This window comes from Coniosporium apollinis (assembly GCF_000281105.1).
Source record: "Coniosporium apollinis CBS 100218 chromosome Unknown supercont1.91, whole genome shotgun sequence".
NCBI classification, from domain to species: Eukaryota; Fungi; Ascomycota; class Dothideomycetes; genus Coniosporium; species Coniosporium apollinis.
Genome location: NW_006913353.1, coordinates 10965 through 32510, shown reverse-complemented (window position 1 = coordinate 32510; position 21546 = coordinate 10965). Strand labels below are relative to the sequence as shown.

The 21546-nt window shown below is 53.5% G+C and overlaps 9 protein-coding genes across 9 annotated transcripts; 5 read left to right on the top strand and 4 right to left on the bottom strand.

Annotated features, from left to right (window-relative positions):
* Nucleotides 1-150: 150 nt before the first annotated feature.
* W97_09212 (uncharacterized protein) lies at nt 151-1872 on the top strand (the record flags this gene model as incomplete). Its single annotated transcript, XM_007787074.1, has 1 exon — nt 151-1872. A coding segment is annotated over one exon (1722 nt), but the record flags the coding sequence as incomplete, so codon positions are not given.
* A 1005-nt stretch (nt 1873-2877) lies between these two features.
* W97_09211 (uncharacterized protein) lies at nt 2878-5236 on the top strand (the record flags this gene model as incomplete). The annotated part of the gene is made up of 5 exons (XM_007787073.1): nt 2878-3439; nt 3500-3529; nt 3695-3864; nt 3919-4128; nt 4181-5236. 5 exons carry the CDS (start codon nt 2878-2880, stop codon nt 5234-5236), a joined length of 2028 nt encoding a protein of 675 aa, XP_007785263.1.
* A 469-nt stretch (nt 5237-5705) lies between these two features.
* W97_09210 (uncharacterized protein) lies at nt 5706-9023 on the bottom strand (the record flags this gene model as incomplete). The annotated part of the gene is made up of 19 exons (XM_007787072.1): nt 5706-6765; nt 6863-6888; nt 6946-7044; nt 7215-7360; nt 7408-7448; nt 7507-7520; nt 7575-7662; nt 7710-7759; nt 7813-7847; nt 7903-8039; nt 8106-8153; nt 8206-8239; nt 8292-8401; nt 8456-8496; nt 8549-8595; nt 8645-8729; nt 8780-8870; nt 8919-8925; nt 8984-9023. The coding sequence occupies 19 exons, from the start codon at nt 9021-9023 to the stop codon at nt 5706-5708; spliced, it is 2199 nt and encodes a 732-aa protein (XP_007785262.1).
* A 1347-nt stretch (nt 9024-10370) lies between these two features.
* W97_09209 (uncharacterized protein) lies at nt 10371-11403 on the top strand (the record flags this gene model as incomplete). Its single annotated transcript, XM_007787071.1, has 2 exons — nt 10371-10757; nt 10813-11403. 2 exons carry the CDS (start codon nt 10371-10373, stop codon nt 11401-11403), a joined length of 978 nt encoding a protein of 325 aa, XP_007785261.1.
* A 431-nt stretch (nt 11404-11834) lies between these two features.
* Nucleotides 11835-12434, bottom strand: W97_09208 (uncharacterized protein; the record flags this gene model as incomplete). Its single annotated transcript, XM_007787070.1, has 3 exons — nt 11835-12028; nt 12080-12189; nt 12247-12434. 3 exons carry the CDS (start codon nt 12432-12434, stop codon nt 11835-11837), a joined length of 492 nt encoding a protein of 163 aa, XP_007785260.1.
* A 668-nt stretch (nt 12435-13102) lies between these two features.
* Nucleotides 13103-14247, bottom strand: W97_09207 (uncharacterized protein; the record flags this gene model as incomplete). The annotated part of the gene is made up of 4 exons (XM_007787069.1): nt 13103-13573; nt 13686-13792; nt 13855-13905; nt 13980-14247. The coding sequence occupies 4 exons, from the start codon at nt 14245-14247 to the stop codon at nt 13103-13105; spliced, it is 897 nt and encodes a 298-aa protein (XP_007785259.1).
* Nucleotides 14248-14615: 368 nt separating this feature from the next.
* W97_09206 (uncharacterized protein) lies at nt 14616-15338 on the top strand (the record flags this gene model as incomplete). Its single annotated transcript, XM_007787068.1, has 1 exon — nt 14616-15338. One exon carries the CDS (start codon nt 14616-14618, stop codon nt 15336-15338), a length of 723 nt encoding a protein of 240 aa, XP_007785258.1.
* Nucleotides 15339-16432: 1094 nt separating this feature from the next.
* On the top strand, nt 16433-18060 carry W97_09205 (uncharacterized protein; the record flags this gene model as incomplete). Its single annotated transcript, XM_007787067.1, has 3 exons — nt 16433-17109; nt 17225-17551; nt 17664-18060. The coding sequence occupies 3 exons, from the start codon at nt 16433-16435 to the stop codon at nt 18058-18060; spliced, it is 1401 nt and encodes a 466-aa protein (XP_007785257.1).
* Nucleotides 18061-18491: 431 nt separating this feature from the next.
* On the bottom strand, nt 18492-21544 carry W97_09204 (uncharacterized protein; the record flags this gene model as incomplete). Its single annotated transcript, XM_007787066.1, has 2 exons — nt 18492-21326; nt 21377-21544. The coding sequence occupies 2 exons, from the start codon at nt 21542-21544 to the stop codon at nt 18492-18494; spliced, it is 3003 nt and encodes a 1000-aa protein (XP_007785256.1).
* Nucleotides 21545-21546: the final 2 nt, after the last annotated feature.

Genomic DNA, 21546 nt, shown 5'->3' with positions numbered 1-21546 from the left:
GCAACTACCCTCGCAAACATTTACGCATCCGAGACTTACGACAGGCGCCTCTATCCGGTGGGGTGGGATGCTCCAGGCTTCGACGATGGTGGCTGGTCATCGGCAAAGGCGCTTACCGGTCCCAGAGGCCAATTACGATATCAGAGCCAGCCGCCGGTTGTACTTCATGAAACCTTTCAACCTGTGTCTACGCGGACGGCCCGACCTGGTGTCGTCTGTTTCGACCTCGGGCAAAACGCATCTACGATGGTGAAAATCGTTGTAGAGGGAGCTGCCGGATCTGAGATCACTGTCAGATACGGTGAGACAACCTACGAAGATGGCACGATCCTGATGCCAGATCCGTTGTTCAAAGAATTTGAAACGGGTGTGTATTCGACAATCTACCTCCGTGGCGATGGGAAGCCTGAGGAATGGTCACCGGATTTCAGCTTCACCTGCGCGCGGTACATTCAAGTCGAAGGAGTTGCTTTGGAGCCTGGCCAGGGACGTCCAGTGATACACTCCGCGGTAGGACAGCACGTATCGTCGGCGTCACGAAGACTCGGAACCATGGAAACGGACAAAGAGGATGTGAACGCGCTTCTCAAAGCCCTGTATTGGAGTTTTGCCAGCAACCTCTTCAGCTACCATACCGACTGCCCGCAGATCGAGAAGTTCGGCTGGCTGGAAGTCACACACCTGCTAGCACCCGCAACGCAGTACATTCGCGACGTAGAGGCGTTATACACCAAGATTCTAGACGACATCATTGAGGCGCAGGAGTCGAGCGGCTTGGTCCCAACGATGGCGCCGGAGATCCGCTACATGTGCGGCCCACTCCACGATACCATCACGTGGGGCTGCGCCATCTGTTTCCTGCCCGACATTCTGCTGCGCTACTATGGTTCTACGCATGTGATATCAAAGGTGTACCGTCCCGCAATCCGCTACATGGAGTACATCCGCACGAAGGAACGTAAGGGTGGGCTAATCGAGCACGGGCTCGGCGATTGGGGGCGGGACATCGCATTCGGCAATTTGCAGGCCAACATCGAGACGGCAGTCTACTATCGCTGTCTTCAATGTCTGGAGATGATGGCGCGCGAGCTATCACTCTGGGACGAGGCCGAGCAGTTCAAGCAGTGGGCGACGCGTATCTACGACGTCTACAACCGCCACCTACTCGTTACAGATGATCCCGGGAGGCCTTATGCCTACTACACGTCTCTTGATAATTATCCCGAGCGAGATCTCCAGGCCATCAGCCAAGCGGTTGCGCTTCAATTCGGCCTTGTCCCCACAGAGCACCGCCGAGCCGTGGAATCCGCGTTTCTCGACGACGTGGCCGACTGCCGCATCAGGTCCGGTGAAATTGGTTTGCGCTACCTCTTCAACACGCTCGACGACGTCGGCCGTCCGGACATCGTGCTCGCGATGGCGCGACAGGAAGAACATCCGTCGTACATGCGCTTCCTAAGGCGAGGAGAGACGACGCTGTTGGAATTTTGGCAGGATGATTGCCGAAGCAAGTCTCATGACATGCTTGGGAGCATTTATGAGTGGTTCTATGCAGCAGTTCTTGGGGTGAAGCCTCTTAGCAATGCCTACAAGACCTTCAGCATTGCGCCACCGTATCGGTCCGAGTTTGGGTTCGTGGAGGGCACGGTTGATTGCCCTTATGGTAAGATTGAAGTCAGGCTTGAGCGCCGAGAAGATCAAGGGTACAGCCTGGGGCTGAGGATTCCAACAAGTACGGTAGCGACGTTGCGATTACCCGATGAAACGAGCCGGGCGGAGATCTCTCGGAACGGGATAGCTAAAGGAACTGCGGAGGGAATGGATGTGGAGCTCAGACCTGGCATGTACATCGTATCTATACATGCCCCTTGAGAGGGGGGGTTGAGAACTTTTATGTATCAACGAGGTTCTGTGGCGCCATGATAGGAAACAAAAAGCCTCATGGGTGTGTGTGCGCCGGAGACGGGCTCTTCATCAAGAGCTTGCTTAACGACTACACCACCGATGATCATCGCCTTCGATGCTCCCCATCCATGTCCAAATTAGGCAATAGCAGTCCCAAGTCACCAAACTTCGTTCTCATGGGATCTATGGACCGTGGTGAACGGTCATGGGCCAGTATCGGCCGCAGAGCTGAGCGTTAAGGACTTGAGGATACAGTTACCAAGTGGCGAAAAGGGCGTTTCTTCTCGGTAAGAGGATTAAGACCTTTCCCATAGCGAGAAACTCGATGAGGTGGATAGGCAAGCGGAAGACCAACGTAAGTGCTATGCCTCAGTAGTATTAGGAACCGCCAACGGTAATGGACACTTGAATTGGCCGGATGAAGAGCCCTTGGGCCAGAGGGACCTGAATGTACCAGACGGCTGCTGTGGACCAGAAGAATCAGGCTGCAGCGAGAGCGCACCGTGCAGGCAGGCCGGATGAAGGACAAAGGTGTAAGGATGAGATGCCACAGGCGAGGACCTGAGGCGCTTTGGTAGATGTTGCTAATACTATTCCCGTATCCCTTTCTCGGGAGACTCTTCGGTGCTCTACTGCCAGCCTGACCCTTCCCTCTTCCATGTTCGTGTACCTGTCCGCGTGCCGATCCCCATACTGAATCATTACCGGACTCTTTTCACCCGGCCTCGGTCGATACTCCACGCGGAGTACAATGCGGGGAAGCTAGGATTATCCTGCTCAAGGCACGGCCAGGTCCTCCGAAAGTGTCAGTAAGGGGCGCCCAGCACCATCCTTGTAGCTTGCAGCAGGGACTCCTCAGCGTCGGGCTGATGTCGACCGATTGATTCGACACCGTACCAAGTTGTATATTAGTATATAATAGCGAGCATTCGAGCAGGTATCACGAAGGCATTCCTCAACACTTCTCCAAACATGAAGCTCGCAGCGGTTCTCATCAATTTTTCTGTGGCCAGCTTTGCTGCTCAAGCCTTAGCGGTCCAGTATGAGCAGTACATACTAGCTCCCTCATCTCGTACACTCCATCCGATCTCCGTATACAACGTCGACGGCAGCGTTGTAGGCGCCGAGAGTCTTGTTGGCGATGATCTTGGATCTGCTACTTTCCAGGGAATTTCGGCCGTCACGTTCGACTACGGCAAGGAGATAGGAGGCGTTGTCTCCTTGACGATTGGTGAGGTAGACGACGATCAGTATATCGGAATCACCTTTGCTGAAAGTTCTCTCTGGATATCCGGCATTGGTAGCGATGGCGGCTCGTTCAGTCAGTTCGACTCGCCATTATGGTTCCGACCCTCGGGGCCGGGTGTTTATACCGTGCCTCGAGAATATGAAAGAGGAGGGTTTAGGTACCTCAGTTTGATTAAGAACTCAACAGAGACACTTGAGGTCACGCAAGTCACGACCCATTTCACGCCTATGCCACATTACTCGGAAGACGCGTTGAGAAATTACACTGGATTTTTCCATTCCGATGGTACGGTAGCAACGATGCATGTTATTATACAGAATGCGATAAGCTTACAGTTGGGCGCAGATGAGCTTGTAAACCGGATCTGGTATGCTGGTACGTTGGGTGTGAGGAGACATCGAAATCAGGGTGTTCGACCGTCCGTCGGCCCGTCCGTCGGCCCGTCCGCCGAAGTTTGAGCGCGCTTAAACTTCGGCGGACGGGCCGACGGACGGTCGAACAACCTGATCGAAATCGAAGTGCCAGGCTGATCTACGTTAGGCGCATACACCAATCAGCTCTGCACTATCAGCCCTGTGTATGGCAATTCGTTGCCTTGGCTACTTATAGGCAATTCCGACGAGATTTCTGCGTACTGGTTCAGCAACACGACTATTTCAAACGGCACTAGCGTACTCGTCGATGGCGCGAGGCGCGACCGTCTTGTCTGGGTACAGCAATCTTCTTTTCTTATGAAGCCATACTTGTCCGGCTGATCTTCTTAGGCTGGAGATATGGCCATTGCCGTACCTGGCATCGTTGTGTCGACTAACGATTTGATCTCTGTCCGGAATTCGCTCGACTCGCTCTTCGCGCTTCAGAATGGGACTACTGGCCAGCTCCCGTACGCTGGTGTTGGGTTTTTCCCTGATTCTTATTCAGAGACATACCACTTGTACACCTTGATTGGCGTAGCCAATTATTATTTGTATGCGGTTAGTATATGAAATGCGTTCGGACTGTCAGCAATGAGCTAACCCCTACTAGAACGACATCGAGTACCTTTCCAATATCTGGAGTCAATGGAAAACAGCAATGGACTACTCTATTAGTCAAATCGACGATTCCGGCCTTATGAATGTCACTCTATCGGCAGATTGGCTTCGCTTTGGTATGGGCGCGCACAACATCGAGGCTAACAGCATCCTCTATCACACTCTCCAGCAAGGTCTTATCCTCTCACGCGCGCTGAATGACAGCGGTGTCACTGAACTCTACACCGAAGTGGCAGAAACTTTAAAGAGCAGCGCTAATGCCCTTCTCTGGAATGAGACTGCGGGTTTCTATAACGACAACGAGACGTCAAGTTTACACCCTCAGGATGGCAATTCCTGGGCTGTAGTCGCCAACCTGACCGATTCCCCAGAGAAAGTTGCCCGAATCTCGGCCAACCTACAAAGACGCTGGGGTCCTTACGGCGCTCCTGCTCCTGAAGCCGGCACCGCCGTTTCACCTTTTATCAGTGGCTTCGAATTACAAACGCACTTTGCCGCTGGGAACGCTACGCGTGCACTTGAGCTTATGCGGCTTCAATGGGGTTACATGCTCGATGGCCCGTATATGACCAACTCAAGTTTCATTGAAGGATACGAGTTTTCTGGCGCCCTACATTACGCCCCTTACCCGAATGATGTCCGCATCAGCCACGCTCACGGCTGGTCCACTGGTCCTACCTCGACGCTAACGTTCAATGTTGCCGGAATCGTGCTTGAGGGCCCGGGAGGGGCAACTTGGCAAATCAAGCCTCAGCTCGGGGACTTACAATCGGTGCATGCAGGGTTTTCGACAGGGCTAGGGCTCTTCGAGAATCGATACGAGAAACAGGACAATGGAACCTTCAAAATGGTGTTCGAAACCCCCAAGAGTACGAAAGGCAGACTGAGCATTGAGCATTCAGAGTGCGCTGGGACTATGGTCCTAAGAGATTTGGGTGGAGCTTGTGATGACACTGTTGTAGATGTTGATAGCAATCCAGGCGGAAGGGTTGAGTTCGCAAATGTTGTTGGAGGGCGATGGGAGATTGATTTCAAGTGTAGTAGCTAAATTTAGGTACGAAGAGAAGAGTGTCCGTTTAATGATACATACTATTGGTTGCAAAATATGCGGCCGCCTTAGTAATAAGCTTAAATCTTCTCCCTCTCTAAGATTTGTTATTCTGTAGAGCACGCGCAATGCTTTTACCTCAACTCAATACTTTTATGTATCTTTCATATAGCTATATTTATCTATATTAGTATTTATCTAGGTGTGTTTCGAGTAACATACAGACAAAGGCGAGTGGTAGCGGTTCTCTGAAGGCGTGTCATTGCACGGAGCCGTTTGGAGGTCCCTCAGTCTAGGACTAAGGATATGTGTAAACTTCCACGAACTTGTGGTTCTCATACATAGGGATCGACCAAGCGGAGATTGAGGCGTCATATTGTTGTTAATAGGGGCCTCATGATGAGAGAAAGCGATACATTATGACAGAACGGGACCAAACCATCTGGATGTACCAACAACCCTGTCCAGATCACACGCGATTGGCGCTACCCCATCCATCCTCGGTCAAGACTAGCTGCACCAGCTTACCAGACGCATCCACCACATAGGCTTCGAGATGGTTGCCTGGTTTTACAACGACGGGCGTTGAGCGAAACGGTCCATCAGCGATCTTCTTCCAGCTATTCTCAAAGCTGGTTCCTGCATCGCGATTCCAAGTGCTTTGATACAAGGCGCCCTTTTCAGCGACCACGAAGAGCTCTTCGCGTCCAGGGCCCAACGAAATAGCTGCAATCGAAGATCGTGCTTGGCTCTTGTTGAGGGACAAATGAGATCCCGTCCCATCACGCCATTGGTCATTGACGCATTGTGACTCCCACAACGAACCCTCCCCACTGCCGATAGTGAAGACGTCTAGCTGGGTTGTGAAATCACCACCCGCTTGCGCCCAGACCGCGGCGAAGTACGTATCGGGTCGGACCCATGTGGCGGGCAACACGCTCCAGGTTCTCCAGGACTCGGTACCGGAGGGAAGCAAGTTGAAGGCCATGTCGTACTCGGTGGTAACGGCGAAGATGTTGAGACTAGCATTGCCGCGGTTGAGTACCATTGTCGGAGTACCGATAAAGCGGGCGTCGCCCAGCTGCTGCATCATGCTCCATTTGCCTGCTTGGCGGGACACCCAGTACATCTTCCCAGTGACGCCGATTGCGCAGAGATCCAGTCGATCGCCGCCACGGTCTTGTCCGTCCAGTACAGCTACGCTGGTAAAGTACAGGTCCTTGGCGGGTTCAAGGAGATTGAGAGATGTCCACTGGTCGTTGTTGGCCTGGTGCTTCTCGTATAATTTAGAATCTGCCCCAACCACAAAGACGTCGAGTTGAATCTTGTCTTCGGTAGCACTAATGGCGCATGCGGGATCGCATGCACTGTTCAAGAGGATACTGTCGCCATGGTAATTCCACATTCCGGGACCTTCGGTCGCAGACTCATGATCCGCCACAACTGCTTTGTGCCAGAGGCCACCGTCTGCTCCGCGGGCAAAGAATTCTAAGCCTCCTTTAAGTGGGAGAATAGGCACCGGCTTGCCCCTGTTGAGTGTCAGTGGACAACGCCTCGCACCGACAAAAATTGGCCATTGTGGCTGCTTGCCTGATAATGATGGATCGATTGGGTTTCCCAACGGACTGAGAGGTGGCGACCGGCCTTGTTTTCTACGGAGCCGCGATGTTAGCAAACTCGCTTCGCTGTCACAAAAGGCGGACTCTTACCGGAATCCTGAGTTTCCAGTGGACCGGATCCACATAAGGGGCCGGGTTCTTCTTGTTGAATGTTTTGACGATCGCAGGATTCATCTCGATTTGATCGACCTGGTCTTGTAAGCACAACGCCAAGTGCGGAGATAAAGCCCAATTCAAGAATAGGAGGCGGAAGGGAGGTGCCGAGGGAAGTAACTTGAAACCAAGCATCCGAGGGTAGGTTTTGTTCGAAATCCCCAGCCTCCAAGATTAAAGCATGAAGACGTAGAAAACAGTTTTACCAAGGTGTTGATTGCGTTCATCTGCGCAAAGGCGTCGCTTCGGGCTTCTAGCAAGCCTTCCATCGATGCCTCAAACGCGTCCGGCAGACGCCGAGCGGCGTCGGTGGGAACAAACTCGATCTTTTCATGAGACACGCCTTCCAAGACTTTCTCGGGTTAGCTCTTGACCAAATGGTCTGGAGTGAGGACTTACCCCGGGTTAGCTCCTTGAAAAGCTGCCGGTATTCGACGAAGCTGGGAGTAGGTCAGCAGTTGCTTCGCAAATGCCGTCATTTGCACTTGCCTGTCCAACAACAAGTTGGTGAACTAGTGCCAGTAAGCTGCGAGTCCTTTCGTGCTGGGGCAAGAATCTGAACCTACAGCTGCAGCATTCTCGTACGACAGCGGACTTATATCTCCAAAGGTCACGTGGAAGCTTCGCAATGCAGTGTATTTTGTGACAATAGCACTGTGTACTCTCAGCGTTGATCATCGAGAGGGTTGAGAGGCACGTACTGCGTATATTGAGGCGTCTTCGCGACGAGCGCTGGAAATCGTGCGGCAGCCTACCATGTCGTCAGGTGCTTGTTCTAGCGCTGCAGTTTGCTTGGATCCTTACGGCTGTAAGACTATCGATGGTCCACAGCTCCTCCTCTATAGATTTGTTAAAAGCTTGCTAACGAACTTGTCCACCCGAGTTCATAGATACCTTTCTTGATCTGCCCACCACCAGACCAGTTAACCCAGATGGTAATCTCTGTGTTTTTCGTGAGGTTACTCTTAGCCAATTCTACGGCTGCGTTGGCTTTCACGCTGCCGGCACCGACTTCCAAGGCCACGTGTGCACTTTAACGAATCCGTTTAGTTGGACTCCCGGCGTTGGAGTAGCCTGAACGTTTCATGTTGACTTACTCTGCTTTGATTTCGGTCAGCTTCGACTTATCCAAGACCTTCATTGACCTGAAAAGATGTTATTATATTCCTGCTCCTCGGTGGCCTCAAGGAGCCATACACGATCCCATGGAAGACTCCGCCTTCCTGCCAACCTGCGCAGGTATTTCAGCAACTTGCTAGCAACTTGAAGACTGTCCGGCCTACCTGAGATGAAGGAGTCGCCGTAGACCGCGTTGAAGTTTGCAGGTTTCGAATTCGGTATTCTGTTGAATTTTGTGGTACGCTTGTCCGTCTCAATCGTTTGGTTAACGACACTGGGTATATCAGCATCCGTCCTCCGCACAAGCATTGGAACAATGTTCACTTACTCGACTTTGATCATGAAGTTTATATCGCTTTCTTTGAATTTCTATAGGCGAGGTTAGAACGGCGCGTAGGAGCAAAGGACTTGAGCTCCCTACATCAACATCGAGGTACGATCCTTTACCCCCTCCAGCAATGGGCCCATCTATTTGGATGTTAACCAGCAGAACAGAAACCTGACAAGCTCAACTCACATTTGATTTCCACGGATCCGGAGATATTCATGCTGTCCGTGATATCACTGAATTTGTCTATGAAGTCGCTGACATATGTCACGTTCTGCTTCGTTTAGCGGCCGGTCGTCACGGCGCAGATAAAGGTCAACCGACCTGAGAGCCATTTTGCTTTTCCTCGATTGTGACTGTCGAAGTGATAATCACAGCATCATCAACGCAGACGTTTTGCGTGTATGAGTTGAAACTACGCCTGTCAGAGCAATTAAGAAACTCGGTGGTCGGCGATTCTCACCCCATGCCTGTTGCCATGTTAGCACCGTAGCATCCGTTTGTAGATTCTTAACTCTGAACACATACCAAGTCTCATGGAGTTCTTGAAAGGCGCGAGCGACGACATGATGGTTGACTTTTGTGCTGACTGATCTAGCAACCTGAAGCAAGGTTGGCCACCGGCTCTTGTTTGGAAGACGAGATCGGCTGTAGGGAGTGATTTGCAGAGGGCGCTTTGATGGTTTATAGACGAGGCATGTCATCCAGAAGACTCTCTGGCTAGGCTGTTTCAGCTGCAAGCCCCAGGAGCTGAGCGGAATTCATGCATTCGCCTTTTTCTGGAGCGTCAGTATGGCCCTACTCTCAGCAAGCCACACGAATAGCTGAGCGCAATATCGGCATGCAGCGGTCTCGCCGTCAAACACATGGCCGTGTTGTGATCAACTATCGGCTGTCTCGCCTCAGCTCGGGAGGAAGATCGTCCAACTATTCAACTATTGAGCTCTACAGCTGAGTCTGTTGAAATGGCCTCATGACACATACTCTCGCTTCTCTTCGCTCTGTGTCGAGACGCCTTCCTCCCTACCCGCATATGAGGCATCCACAACAGACAGAAGCTCCAAGCCATCGGCCGGTTTGATTCAGCCAGTTCCATAACCAGCCGAACGTGGCGCTACCGCGCAGCTTGTTGCCCGCGAGTCGCGCATACGGCGTCGCTTCCAGCCAGCCGCACCAACAGCTGAGATTTCCATCTGGATAGACAGTCGAATGAGTAAGACTTTGGAGCGAAGATGACGGGTCGTTCGACCGGCGCAGTTGAGGTATGGCCACGTCCGCAGGGAATATGTAAGCGCTGCTTGATTCTACATGCGGAGTGCTATTCAGCTCGAACGGGATGGCTTGGCTTTCGATGGATGGCACCTGCAGTAGCGCCATACTACCCAAACCAGAACTCGCTGTAAGGAACCGTGCGGAGCCTGGAATGGGCCTTGACACAGCCGCGACGCTTTGCTAGGTGCTTACTGGTCGGTGTCGCTACCGTTTCTGCGACAAGCTGGACCCAGCTGGAATCGGGCTTGCGTCAATATCCCCTCCATCAAGACGCCAACTTCCTAGGATGCATCCAGACTGTGGAACTTAGTATTGCAGATGCGGCCATCCAGCTCCGTGATCTTCCAGCCAGCAAGGTTGTCGGGGAAGCTTCAGCGGAAGCGCCGCGCCTCAGAGCGGAGGTCAACACGAGGGGGTACGCCGGGCTGAGGACATTCAGCTCCAGATGCAGCCTTCAGGCATGGCACTGGGTCTCAGCGTGCCCGCTCCGGCACATTTCTCTAACGTTACTAATAGTATTGTCGTTATTCAGAACATACGCTGTGGATCTCGCTTGCTTTCATATACGGACTTACGTAGGCACTCTTCCCGTTACTGCGGTATACCACAGCTAACGATCGGGGAAGGAATCTGAACCACGACCATGGATTCTGCAAGCCTCGATAAGATCAAAGACTTGGAATGGCCGTTTCGCGCCTCCCTCAGCAAGCAAGCTGCTGGCGGGACTCAACTCAATCTCCCATGGAGCGCGAGGTACATCGCGCCAGGCACATCGTTCAAATCAGCATTGGTCAAAGCGCCCGAAGGCCCTTTCCTAAAGCCCAGTCCGTTCGATAGCAAGAGCCTGGAGGAAGCGGCATATGTTTTTGAGAAAAACGACCTCCAAGGAAGCTTCATGGAAGCCACATCGACGTCAAGCGGCTTCAATTCCGAACATCTCAGCGTCAGCTTGGGTATCACTGTCGGTTGCTCATTCTTAAATGCCAGCGTGTCTGGACGGTACGACAAAAGTCTTCTGCAGAATTCGGATGTACGTTCGGAGCGGATCACAGAGATATGTTCATCACAGGACTTACATAGTGCAGGCATACAAGACGTCGCAGCGAGCCAGCGTCCGGCGAGGTCACTTGTCGTTCCAGAAGACTCCCGCGCTTTCAGCGTCTGCTCTACAGACACTGGAAACCGGAGGCCTTGCAGCCTTCCAGGAGATTTATGGCGATTACTACGTGGCCGGGATTAACATCGGCGCGGATTCTGGTGTGCTCGTCAGTCAATCATTAGACACATCCTTAAAAACAGAGTCCTTGAGTGTCACAGTCTCCGTGAAGGTCATCTTTTTCACCGTCAGCCACACTTGGACCCACGATGAGAGGGAGGCCCTCAGGGACTTCAAATTCTCGGTCACCGGCTTCAGCACTATGCGAGACATGCACGTGGAGCTCGCCGCGGCGGCAGGAGCATCGATCTTCACCATGCGGGAGGCTGCCTTGCGATTTGCCAAAATAAACAACACGCTTGATGTGATAGTTGACCGGGCACTGGAGAAGTATGGGTTGACGGGTTCAGGAGTGGTTGACCTGGATAACTTTGCAAACATATGCAGCTCCGGACTTGCCGTGGAGCTGGTCGTTCTACCGTACACATCACTGAGACAGGTTGCGAACTTTCTGAGTTAGACACGTTGGATGCCGAATTTCAGCAGTTGATACCGCATGAATGTCACATGATCCCTCTTCCGGCCCCGGATTACTCTGATGTGGCTCCATGGTCAAATCCGCTAGCCTTGTGGAGCGTGAAGATGGCGTAGCGAATACCTTACCGAGGATCGCTGAATGCGGATAGCAATAATTCAGCTTCCCGCTGACACCACGGCCCTCATGGCTCGCAAGACCTTACGCCCCTGGGGATGTTCCATGCCGCTAGATCCAAGGGGTATTCAGCTGGCCAGCACCTACGCCTGCAGTGTAAGATCACTGTACTGGACATCCATTGGTTTCATTCACTAGGCGAGATGCATGCATAGTCTACTGTTTAAGAAAAAACTCATACAGATGCTGGACTTCGGAACGTGGACTTGACCATCCGGCACGCTATGCACTCTTAACCTCTAGAACCAGCTCTCATCTATCAGATCTTCCCATTTACCGGTGTACCAGTGAGTTTCCTTCATGGCCTTGACTACTTCTTTCACAATACCCGCTTTGGTACTGGCGTCGAACTGGTCCAGCGATTGCTTGAAGGACGCCTGACATGCATTGAGATAATTGCATGTTTCCTTGTCAAACTCTCCTGCTGCTCGGCCTGGTTGTGTTCATCAGCACTCGGCATCCTGCACTCGGGAAGGGATCTTACCGAAGATGTTGCTCTTCTTGGTATGCAGCGCTTTGGGAATCCAAACCAGGTTTCCAGGAAGATTTGCGAGTGAGAGGATGTCATTCAGAATCGAGATAGGAGGATCCGCCCTGAGCGTCGGATGTGAGAATACTATTAGTAAAGCCGCTGCGGTGGTATCAACTTACCCTTCCATCTTGAATATGGCAAGCCCGGAGATGAACTGCCTCTCAAAGACGTGGTCAAGCGTGAAGCCACCTTCTGGCCCCTTTGACGCTGTCGTGGTTGTCATCGCGCCCTTGGTGGGGTCCCAACGAAGCTGCTTGTCCATATTGCCCGACAGGTTTGGCTCGTCAAGCGCTCTGGTGATGGCCATCTCGAGTATGGTTTTCTACAACAGCAGTGAATACTAGATCTGTGGACGGCAATTGAAGAAACTTTGGCGAACCTGAGACTTTTCTCCGGAAGCGGTGAAGTGCTTGGACCCTGCAGCGACATAAGTTGCTGTACATAGTTTGGGACATTGAATGCTTACGGAGGAATTCCTCAGTCTTGTTGATAACTCTACTCATGATGTCCTTATGCCGATGAGTTGCAAGTGCGAGGGATGAGATCACTGTACGATTCTTATAGGAATGATTTGGGTACTACAGAACGAATCGTTTTGCCTGTGAGTTGCACTGTCTATATAATATGCAGCTTCTCAGTTTTAAACCCAGGTATCTGGGTGCCTCCGATGTCCTGGTAGTCTCAGCTCTTGTTGAGCTGAATTCCTACGCTCGTTATCATCTTCCACAGCCAGCCACAGCCCTTCAGCCTTCTCAGCTCTTCCCAGCTCGGTTAAGCTATTAATAGCTCTGTCAGCCCTCAGAGTATCAACCCACACTTCATCCTCAGCCCTTCTCTTCGCTTCCAATCTTCCTCTCTAGTTTTGCAGTAAAAAAGAATGCAAGCAAGCAATCCAATCCCCAGTTCCGTTACGCCTACGCTGTACACAAAGTTCAACCCTACACCTAGCAAAAGACTGCCTGGAAAGGAATGCGCTTAACACACCACACCACCAAACGCAGCCCCCTCCCTCAAATCCTGCACCAACTCCCCAACATTACTCAAATACTTCCCCAACAACCTCATCTTCTCCTCCGTCGTCCTCATATCCTCACCACCCCCACCCCCATCCCCATCGCCAGCTCCCTCCCCCACAGATCTCATCCTCTTACTCGGACTCCTCTGCACGCCCGTATTCGGTGCACTACTACTGGTCCCGCCGAATTCCCCTCCTGACGGCGCCGCCTCAGGCATCAGGTAGAAGTACAGGAATTCCAGCACCTTGAGCTTCACAGACTGGGATGTGCTGCGCGATTTGAAGAGCGATGTTACGGTGAGCAGGCCATCGATGGCTTCGAAGGTGCGCGTGTTACTTGGGTGGGAGAGTAGGGAGGTTACGAGGGTTAGCAGGGCGGCGGATTGAATTGCGGGGGGGTTTGTGGAGGGGTCGAGGAGGTCGAGGAGGAGCTGTCAAGGATATCAGCAGTGCGGTGAGGCAAGTGTGTGGTGGACGTTTGGATCGTGTGTCTGAGGGTATGCGGTGATGCAAACGGCGAGACCTCCGGACGGGGTGGCTTACGTTCATGTAGATCTCCCGTCCGAAGAGGGAACGCGAGGGCGGGTGGAGAAGAAGTATTCCTTGTAAGAGGTCGAGCGCTGAGAGGATGAGAAGGTCGTTCTGACCGCCTGCTATGGTGTCAGTCCGCTGCTGTTCCATCTCGGAGTGTTGTGTGACTGAGATTACTTACTACTGCCCATGCCGAGCAACCGCTCCAGACATAGTACTAATCGTAACGCGACTGTGATTTGAGCCCACTGTCAGTTCAATCCACCTGGGCATCTTGCCGTAAACTCCCAGATGTTGTCCCCATACCATTCCACTCAAATCCCTCTTGCAACCTAAAGAACTCCCTAAATGCCAGGTCCTCAACCATCACACCCAACTTCTTCGGACTCGACGGGCTATGCGATGTTGATATGGCAGATGCGCGCCGTCCATGTTTCTTCGGCGACGAGGAGTGTACGGGCTTCGAGAGACATATTTCTGCCAGCAGGCCCTCTATTTGCCGTAGGCCCTTGCGGATCTTCCCACTGTCTTTGGAGCTGATGTTGTCGAAGGAGAGGGAGAGCAGCGCTTCCATTGTGAGTTTGCTGGCGCGCTTTGGTTGTCGGAGGCGAAAGTGGTAGCGAAATGTGGAGAACCTGACAGCAGACTGCTAGCTGCACGAGCTATTTTCAACGTAGTCTGTGCTTGAAGCTAAGGCATGGGGAAAGGGCGTGAGATGAGGTTGGATCGAGTGTTTATTTTTTCCGTCATTGGGTTGGGCGGGCAATTATCGATATCATTTACGCCAAGGCCTCCAATATCGACGTCAGCTCATTCCTCCGCTGCACGGCATAAGGACCTCGGGAGGTTTTATCACGAGTCAGAAGGCATTCAAGTAACCCATAACGATGGTGTGATCAAAGCCCTGGAGCGGTGTTCCAGGCGCCTGAAGGGCTTCGTATCATGGACTCATCTGCTCTAGAGGACGAGCTCGCGCTTCTGGCAGCGATGTATCCAGAGGAAGTCACGTACGATACGAGAAGCTCAGAGGTCACGTACGTCCAGAAAGATACACATGCCAATCTCCGGCTTCGCATTCCGCCAGGCTATCCGTCAACTGCGTTGCCAGATGTCATCTCCGCATCCGGCGTTCAGAAACAAGATCTTCGAGAGCAGATTCGCCGGATAGAGAAGGAGCTGCTCTTAGGAGAACCGGCGCTCGACGCTATCATTGCTGGGTTTCAAGAACTTGCAGCATCGGTGGGAGAGAATGATAAGAGAATAATCGGCTCTAATGCAGATCATGCAAGTGGCGGCCGAATGAGACCCTCCAGCAAAGAGCCAGTGGACAAGAAGCTGACCACGATCGTCTGGCTTCATCACCTCCTCGCAACGTCGAAGCGCAAGCAGGTTCTCGCGCCCCCACTTCCTGGCGTTTCAGGAGTTTCCAAGCCAGGCTATCCTGGGATTCTGATATTCGCCGGGCCCGCCGGGAGCGTCCGCCAACACGTTCAAGAGCTGAAGCAGCTCAAGTGGCAAGCCTTCCAGGTTCGATACGAAGAGGAAGAGGAGTGGAAGCTCACCCATGGCGCAGGAGTTATCGAGGTCGAGACGATGGGAGAAATGGTCAGAGCGATTGGCGAGAAGCGCAAAGATGAGTTTATGGGCGTCATGAGGATGAAATGATGCGGCGTGTTCTGGCTGAGTATTATGCTCCGACCTGAATCGACCCTAAGATTCAGCTTCGCAGGCCTGCGTCAAGGGGCCTGACGAGGAAACGTCTCGATACAGACTGGATCTAGCAGCCAGCTTCGCTCAACAGCCATAGCGCGTACTGGACAGCATCACCCAAGGAACTACATGTTTTATTACACCTTCCACCTGCCTCCCTCAAATGGGCGAACAGTGTTGCGAAACGGCCGCTGATGGCTATACTGCTACCCTACGTTAGAGGAAGGTGGGGGTATTTACTGGTGAAGCGCCGGCCGCTTGACCACCCTCCAATACCATCAACAACACCAAAGAACAATTTGTATAGATCGTGTCTGGACCTTGTATTGACTGAAGATACATCTAATGAACCAGTCCCCCTCTATAAGCACCTAAATACTGTGCCGAGCAGCCCTTTGGTCGTGCTCCGTTAAGCGGCCGCTTCCTCCGTAAATACCCCCTCCTTCGTATCGTGTTCAAAGCCTCACAATCAACCACTCTGAATTCTATTCTGCTGTGACTGCGATGCAGCAGGTTATGCGTAGCATTTTGACCATGGTCTGGGTGCAAAATACGGAGACTAGATGCCGGATCAGATGGAGGTGACGATTCAGGCCTCGTAGATGTATATGTGTATGCAGACAGGTAGTATCACAATGTCATTGAGGTCCAGTGCTATTGCAGGTGTACCGGTACCTTGTCGGACCCGGCCTCTAAATCGCTTGTTTGGACCCTGAGCAACCTGCACGCATGTGAACATGTGGAAGGTCAACATGATCGCCGCGCCACGCGACGAGTACGACATCACCACCTGTTATGTTCTGCTCGCTGCTGCCTTGAACTCTTAACAGGTCCGATTCTTCCTGTGTACATATTGTAACAGCATGTTCACCTTTTCGCGCATTCTTGACAGTAGTCTCTAAATCCTTACTCCCCTTCTACCCGCGCACCGCAAGCTCCTCAGAGCTCTACAATCCCGTCGGCGAAGCTTCTTGAAGCTATCATAGCTCCACTCGGCGCCTACATCTTAGCACATCGCCTAGGTATACTACCTTCAACCCAGCCTCGTGATGGCTTCCGAACCAATCCAAAATCCGGCGAGGCTCTCGAGCACCTTCCAATCCCCCAATCCCATTCCAACGCGCCGGAGCTCCTGGGGCGTCCTCGCGAACGGCTACGCCTCTCACAGCCACACAAAAGGCACCAGTATGGGCACCGGCGGCGAAAGCAGTACCTCGCCCACCACCTCCAAATCCCCGCCCCGATCGCCTACGCGGCCGCCCTCGAAGGGAGCTGCTGCCTCGAACCCAGTCCTCCGCCCTCTTCCCGAGGACGCCTGGATAGCCAAGTCCCGCAAATCGCCTATACACTCACACGCCCCGCCCTTCATGATTCCACAACCGCGAGACTCCTCGCTGGGCGCCCTCCGGGACGGTATCCCTTCCTCCCCACCTCCCACAGCGGAGCCGCACCCGCAGCAACCGCACACATACCCGTCTGCCCTCTCTCCGCCGCCTTCAGACCCCTTGCGCAGCATAGGCGACGAGCTGATCTACCAGAAAAGCGCGACGTGGTCGGAGGAGAAGGAGAAGATACTGCTAGGGCCGTATGATTACCTCTACGGACATCCGGGAAAGGACATTCGGGCGCAGATGATTGCGGCGTTTAATGCGTGGCTGAAGGTGCCGGAGAAGAGTTTGGAGGTTATTACAAGGGTGGTGGGGATGTTGCATACGGCTAGTCTGCTGTGAGTATGGCCATGGCTGTTGCGATTCGCATGCATCCAGCGGCAGAGCACGCCAGGCGGGCGGAGGTTGTAGACAGGAGAGGAGCCTAACACTGACGATGGACTGTTGTACCAGGGTCGACGACGTAGAGGACTCCTCCCTCCTCCGCCGCGGCGTCCCAGTCGCAAACTCCATTTTCGGCACAGCCCAGACGATCAACTCAGCCAACTACGTCTACTTCCTCGCCCTCAAAGAGCTCTCGAAGCTGAGATCCCCGCAAGCGATAGACATCTACACTGAGGAACTGCTGAACCTGCACCGAGGCCAGGGCATGGATCTCTTCTGGCGCGACACCCTGACCTGCCCCAGCGAAGCCGACTACCTCGAGATGGTCTCGAACAAGACTGGGGGACTGTTCCGGTTGGCCGTGAAGCTTATGCAGGCGGAGAGTGCTTCGGACATGTAACTCTCCCTTCTCCATTGTTCTCTCGCTAGTTTTCCAACGTCACTCTCTATGTTAAGGCGGATCCTCAAAGAGCAGAAGAGAACCACTCTGACCCGCGCTCCGAAACAGCGACTGCGTCCCCCTAGTAAACACAACAGGCCTCCTCTTCCAAATCCTCGACGACCACCTCAACCTCTTGTCGCCAACCTACACAGCCCTCAAGACCTTCGCCGAAGACCTGACAGAGGGGAAATTCTCCTTCCCCATTATCCACGCTATCCGCGCCGACCCGTCCAACCTCGTACTCATCAACGTCCTGAAGCAGAAGACCAAGGACGAGCAGGTGAAGCGGTATGCCGTAGATTATATGGGCCGCATGGGCAGCTTTGAGTATAGTCGGCGGGTGATCAGGCAGCTGAGACGGAAGGCGCTGGGGCTGGTGGAGGAGCTGGAGGGACGGGTGGAGGGGGGCCGGGAGGGTGGGGAGGGGATTAGGGCCATTTTGGGGAGGATGAGGGTGGAGTGATGGCGCGATTATAGAGTGAGCTGTGAATACTGTACATGTGAAATATGGGTGGCAGGATGAGCATCTCTGGCGTTGGGGAAATGCAGCTGGGGAGTGGGGGACTTGCCGTTTGCTGCATAATACGCACTTTTTGGTCAACGGTGGAACTTTATGAGAGGGGAGAACGCCGCGGGTTAACAGCGGTGTTGGTGCCGAGGCGCCGTCGATCTCGACGGAGCGTCCCAAGGTGAGCAGACATGCTGCTAGATTCGAGGCGATTGGAGACCACTATCTCCATCTTGCTGGTAGCGAGCACAGACGGCGACGGAAGGGGTGGTGGATTTGTTCATTCAGCCGCAACACGATGGCAGACACGTATACGCTCGCGAGTGGGATGGCGGAACTGTAAGATTGGATCGACAAAATCGTCTTCGTTCGACACCGTTCCCATCTCATATCACGATCCTCTCAAAACTATACTTCCCCACCTTCCGACTAATCTCATACCCAATCTCCCTCTTACTCTTCACCTTGACCTGCCCACCCGCACTAACCTTAGTCTCGGGCACTTTACTCTCAACCTTGAACCCAAGCGGCAAGATTCTCCTCTCCGTCGCCTCCTCCGGCGTGGCCAGCGCAACCGTAACAGGCTTCCCCTTCCTCCTTTGCGCCTTCGCGCTCGGCAAGCCCGGCGTCCGTTGCTTCTTCGCCCCGTACCTGCAGAAATCGTCCAGCAAGCCGCGCATAAAGCTCGCCTCGTGCGTGCCCTCCAACGCAGCCGAGATCTCGAGGCGCAGCGAATGCAGCAGGTCCTCTGCACCGCCGTCTGCAGCGTTCAGCCCGGAGACGAGCCATCCTGCCGCGCCGATAGCGTCAAGAGCGCAATTGAGCAGCTCGGCGATGATCACGATGCCGCGATCTGATGGATCGCCGGCCTCGTCGCTTCGCCCGCTGGGGCCGGCGTCGATGTAGCGCGCCGTCCAGCCGCCGTCTGCGAGCTCAATGCGCAGGATCTGGATCAGGAAGATGATTTCGTGGTGGGAGAGGGTTGCGCGGAGGGCGGAGGTGATGTGGGAAGCGGGGAAGGAGTGGAGTTTTGTGAGCGCGGTGCGGAGGCTGCGGCTGCGGATCGCGAGGCCGTCTTCTAGGGTGCTGAGGGCGTGATCGAGGTCCGAGGAGGCGGCGTCTTCGGCTTCGGCGAGGTTGGCGTCGTCTTCGTCGTTGTTTGTGTCGTTCGCTACACTGGTCGTGCCGTTGGTGAGGAGGAGAGGTGTGGGTGCTGGAATAGGTTTGTTGTCGAGGCTGCGGATGAGGAGTTGGATGGCTTTGACGGTCTGGAATATGTCGAGGTAGGAGGGCCCGTCGAGAATGCTGTGGAGGAGGTGCATCTCTGGATCGTACTCGACGATTGCAGAGATGATGTCCGGTGAAGCAACGGAAGTTGAGCTATTACTGGCACCAGGTGACGTCCGCAGCGCTTGGGTGACCATGTCGGGTGTGAGAAAGCCCGAGATGATAAGCCAATGAAAGAGGTTCGGCGGATAAAACTGGATGGTGATTGATCCTGGCGTATCTTCTTCCCCTTGGAACGAACCATCACTTGGGTGAACCTGGGAGAAAATCTTACGCAGCGCGTACAATGCTTTGTGCCGATGAGCCTGGCGGTACCTGCTGGAGATGTGGCTCGGAAACTGCCAATCAGGAAGTGGACACTCTTCCGCCAGCACAAGCGATTGATTTTCAGATGCAGAACTTGTTCCGTCGACTTTGTCGACATTCGCTCTTACTCCACTGTCTGACTGGGTATCACCGTCGGCTCTACTTGGCTGTTTGATACCATTCGGTAAAACCTTCGGTGCTGAGTCTCCGGCATTTGGCAGGGTATTCTCTGCAAGTGAAATGCCCACACTCTCGGCAAACAGCCTCTCGAAGTCATCAATGTCGCCGTTCTCAAGATGTCTATCAAGCTCGGCCATTTTCTCGGACCAAGTGGAATCCAATGATCCTGTAGGGCCGACCAGACAGCCCTTCGGAGGCTTAGCCAAAGTACTTTGACGAATCTTCTCTGTTCTGGCGCTCTTCTTGCCGATACCCCTTCCAATGGAATCTATCAACAAGCCCTCAGTTGCTCGGGTCCGCTTCGACGGAACCACGTCGGTCCCGATGTGTATACCAACCAGTTCATCGTCAGCCAAACCAACAGCCAGTCCAATGTCCCCAAAGTAGGTCAAAAGGGCTAACGATCCAAGGTTCGCGGCTGATTTGTCCTGCTTCCTTTTGGAGTTGGCTACTGCTTCAGCGTCCGAGCCAAGCGGTATCACGGCCTGGACGGAATCGTATTTGACATCGTAAATTCCACATGTTGTTGCTGAAGATGCCAGCAGGAGCGAAGAAGACAGGCGGACGAAGCTTTGAAATGAAGAGGCGTCATCACCAAGCTCCGAAACTATCCGTGGGAGTGTCCCTGAGAGGTCGTAGGTCGTGATTGTGCCAGCGAGCAGTTGATGAAGTGTACCAGACAGGGCATGGATATTATACAATGGCTGGCGTGCCGGATCGTGGCTTCTAACATGAGGAGTGGGTAAATCCCAGGTCAGCAGATGTTGCATAGCTGGTCGACGGCTGGTGATGGAATCCGGCGACCTCGGCCGAAGTGCGTAAAGCTGTAGCTTTCGTGGCTTGAGTTTTGTGACCGCGGGTTGAGCTTCAGCAGTCACCACGCAAAGTAGCCTGGTAGCTTCTAAAAAGCCGGAATCGCCGTCCAATGTGGGATCCAGTAGAGCAATGACATCTTCGCGACCCTTCAGAAGACCTTTTCTAGCGGCGGCCGCTTCGGTGTAGGAGATGTGCTCAACGGCAATACCATTTTTCTCTTGGGAAGAGTCCTGTGAGCTATATAGGCTACTAAGATTCTCACTCCATCTCTCCGTTGTGAGGTCCGCTGACAGGCACACCACTTGGCCGTCCGCATGAATAATCAAAACATCCTGGATGGGGTCTCGCGATTGTGAACTGGCATTGTTGGCGAGAACATCGACGGAGACGACCGGTTTCGACGACTTCGGGAGAGCGTATGAAGTTTTCGTGGGATTACCGGCGAATGCTTTTTTCACGTTTTCGGCGAAGCAAACAATTTGCGGCCTCGATTCACCCGCTGAGCCTGCTATAGAGGCATATGTGAGACGTCGCGACCCCTCGGATCCTTTGAGGTATGCCGAGCATGGCGGCGCAGTGAAGCGGGTCTGGGGCGGCAAGGCGTAAGAAGCGACAAGGCGCGGGTTTTGTACCTATGCAAATTTCTTAGCACCGCAGAAACTGGCCGACCTGCCTCCCATACATTGTAGATATTTATCCCTTCCGCATCCACGCTCACAGCAACTTCTGTCCTCTTTCTCTTCTTGGACCGATTTAATGCATGTACAGTGGATGCAAGCGCGCGTCCATGGACTGAGGGCGGCAGTGAAGCCAAGGTATGGGGCGTCTCAATCGCCTTGCCGAACGACATGA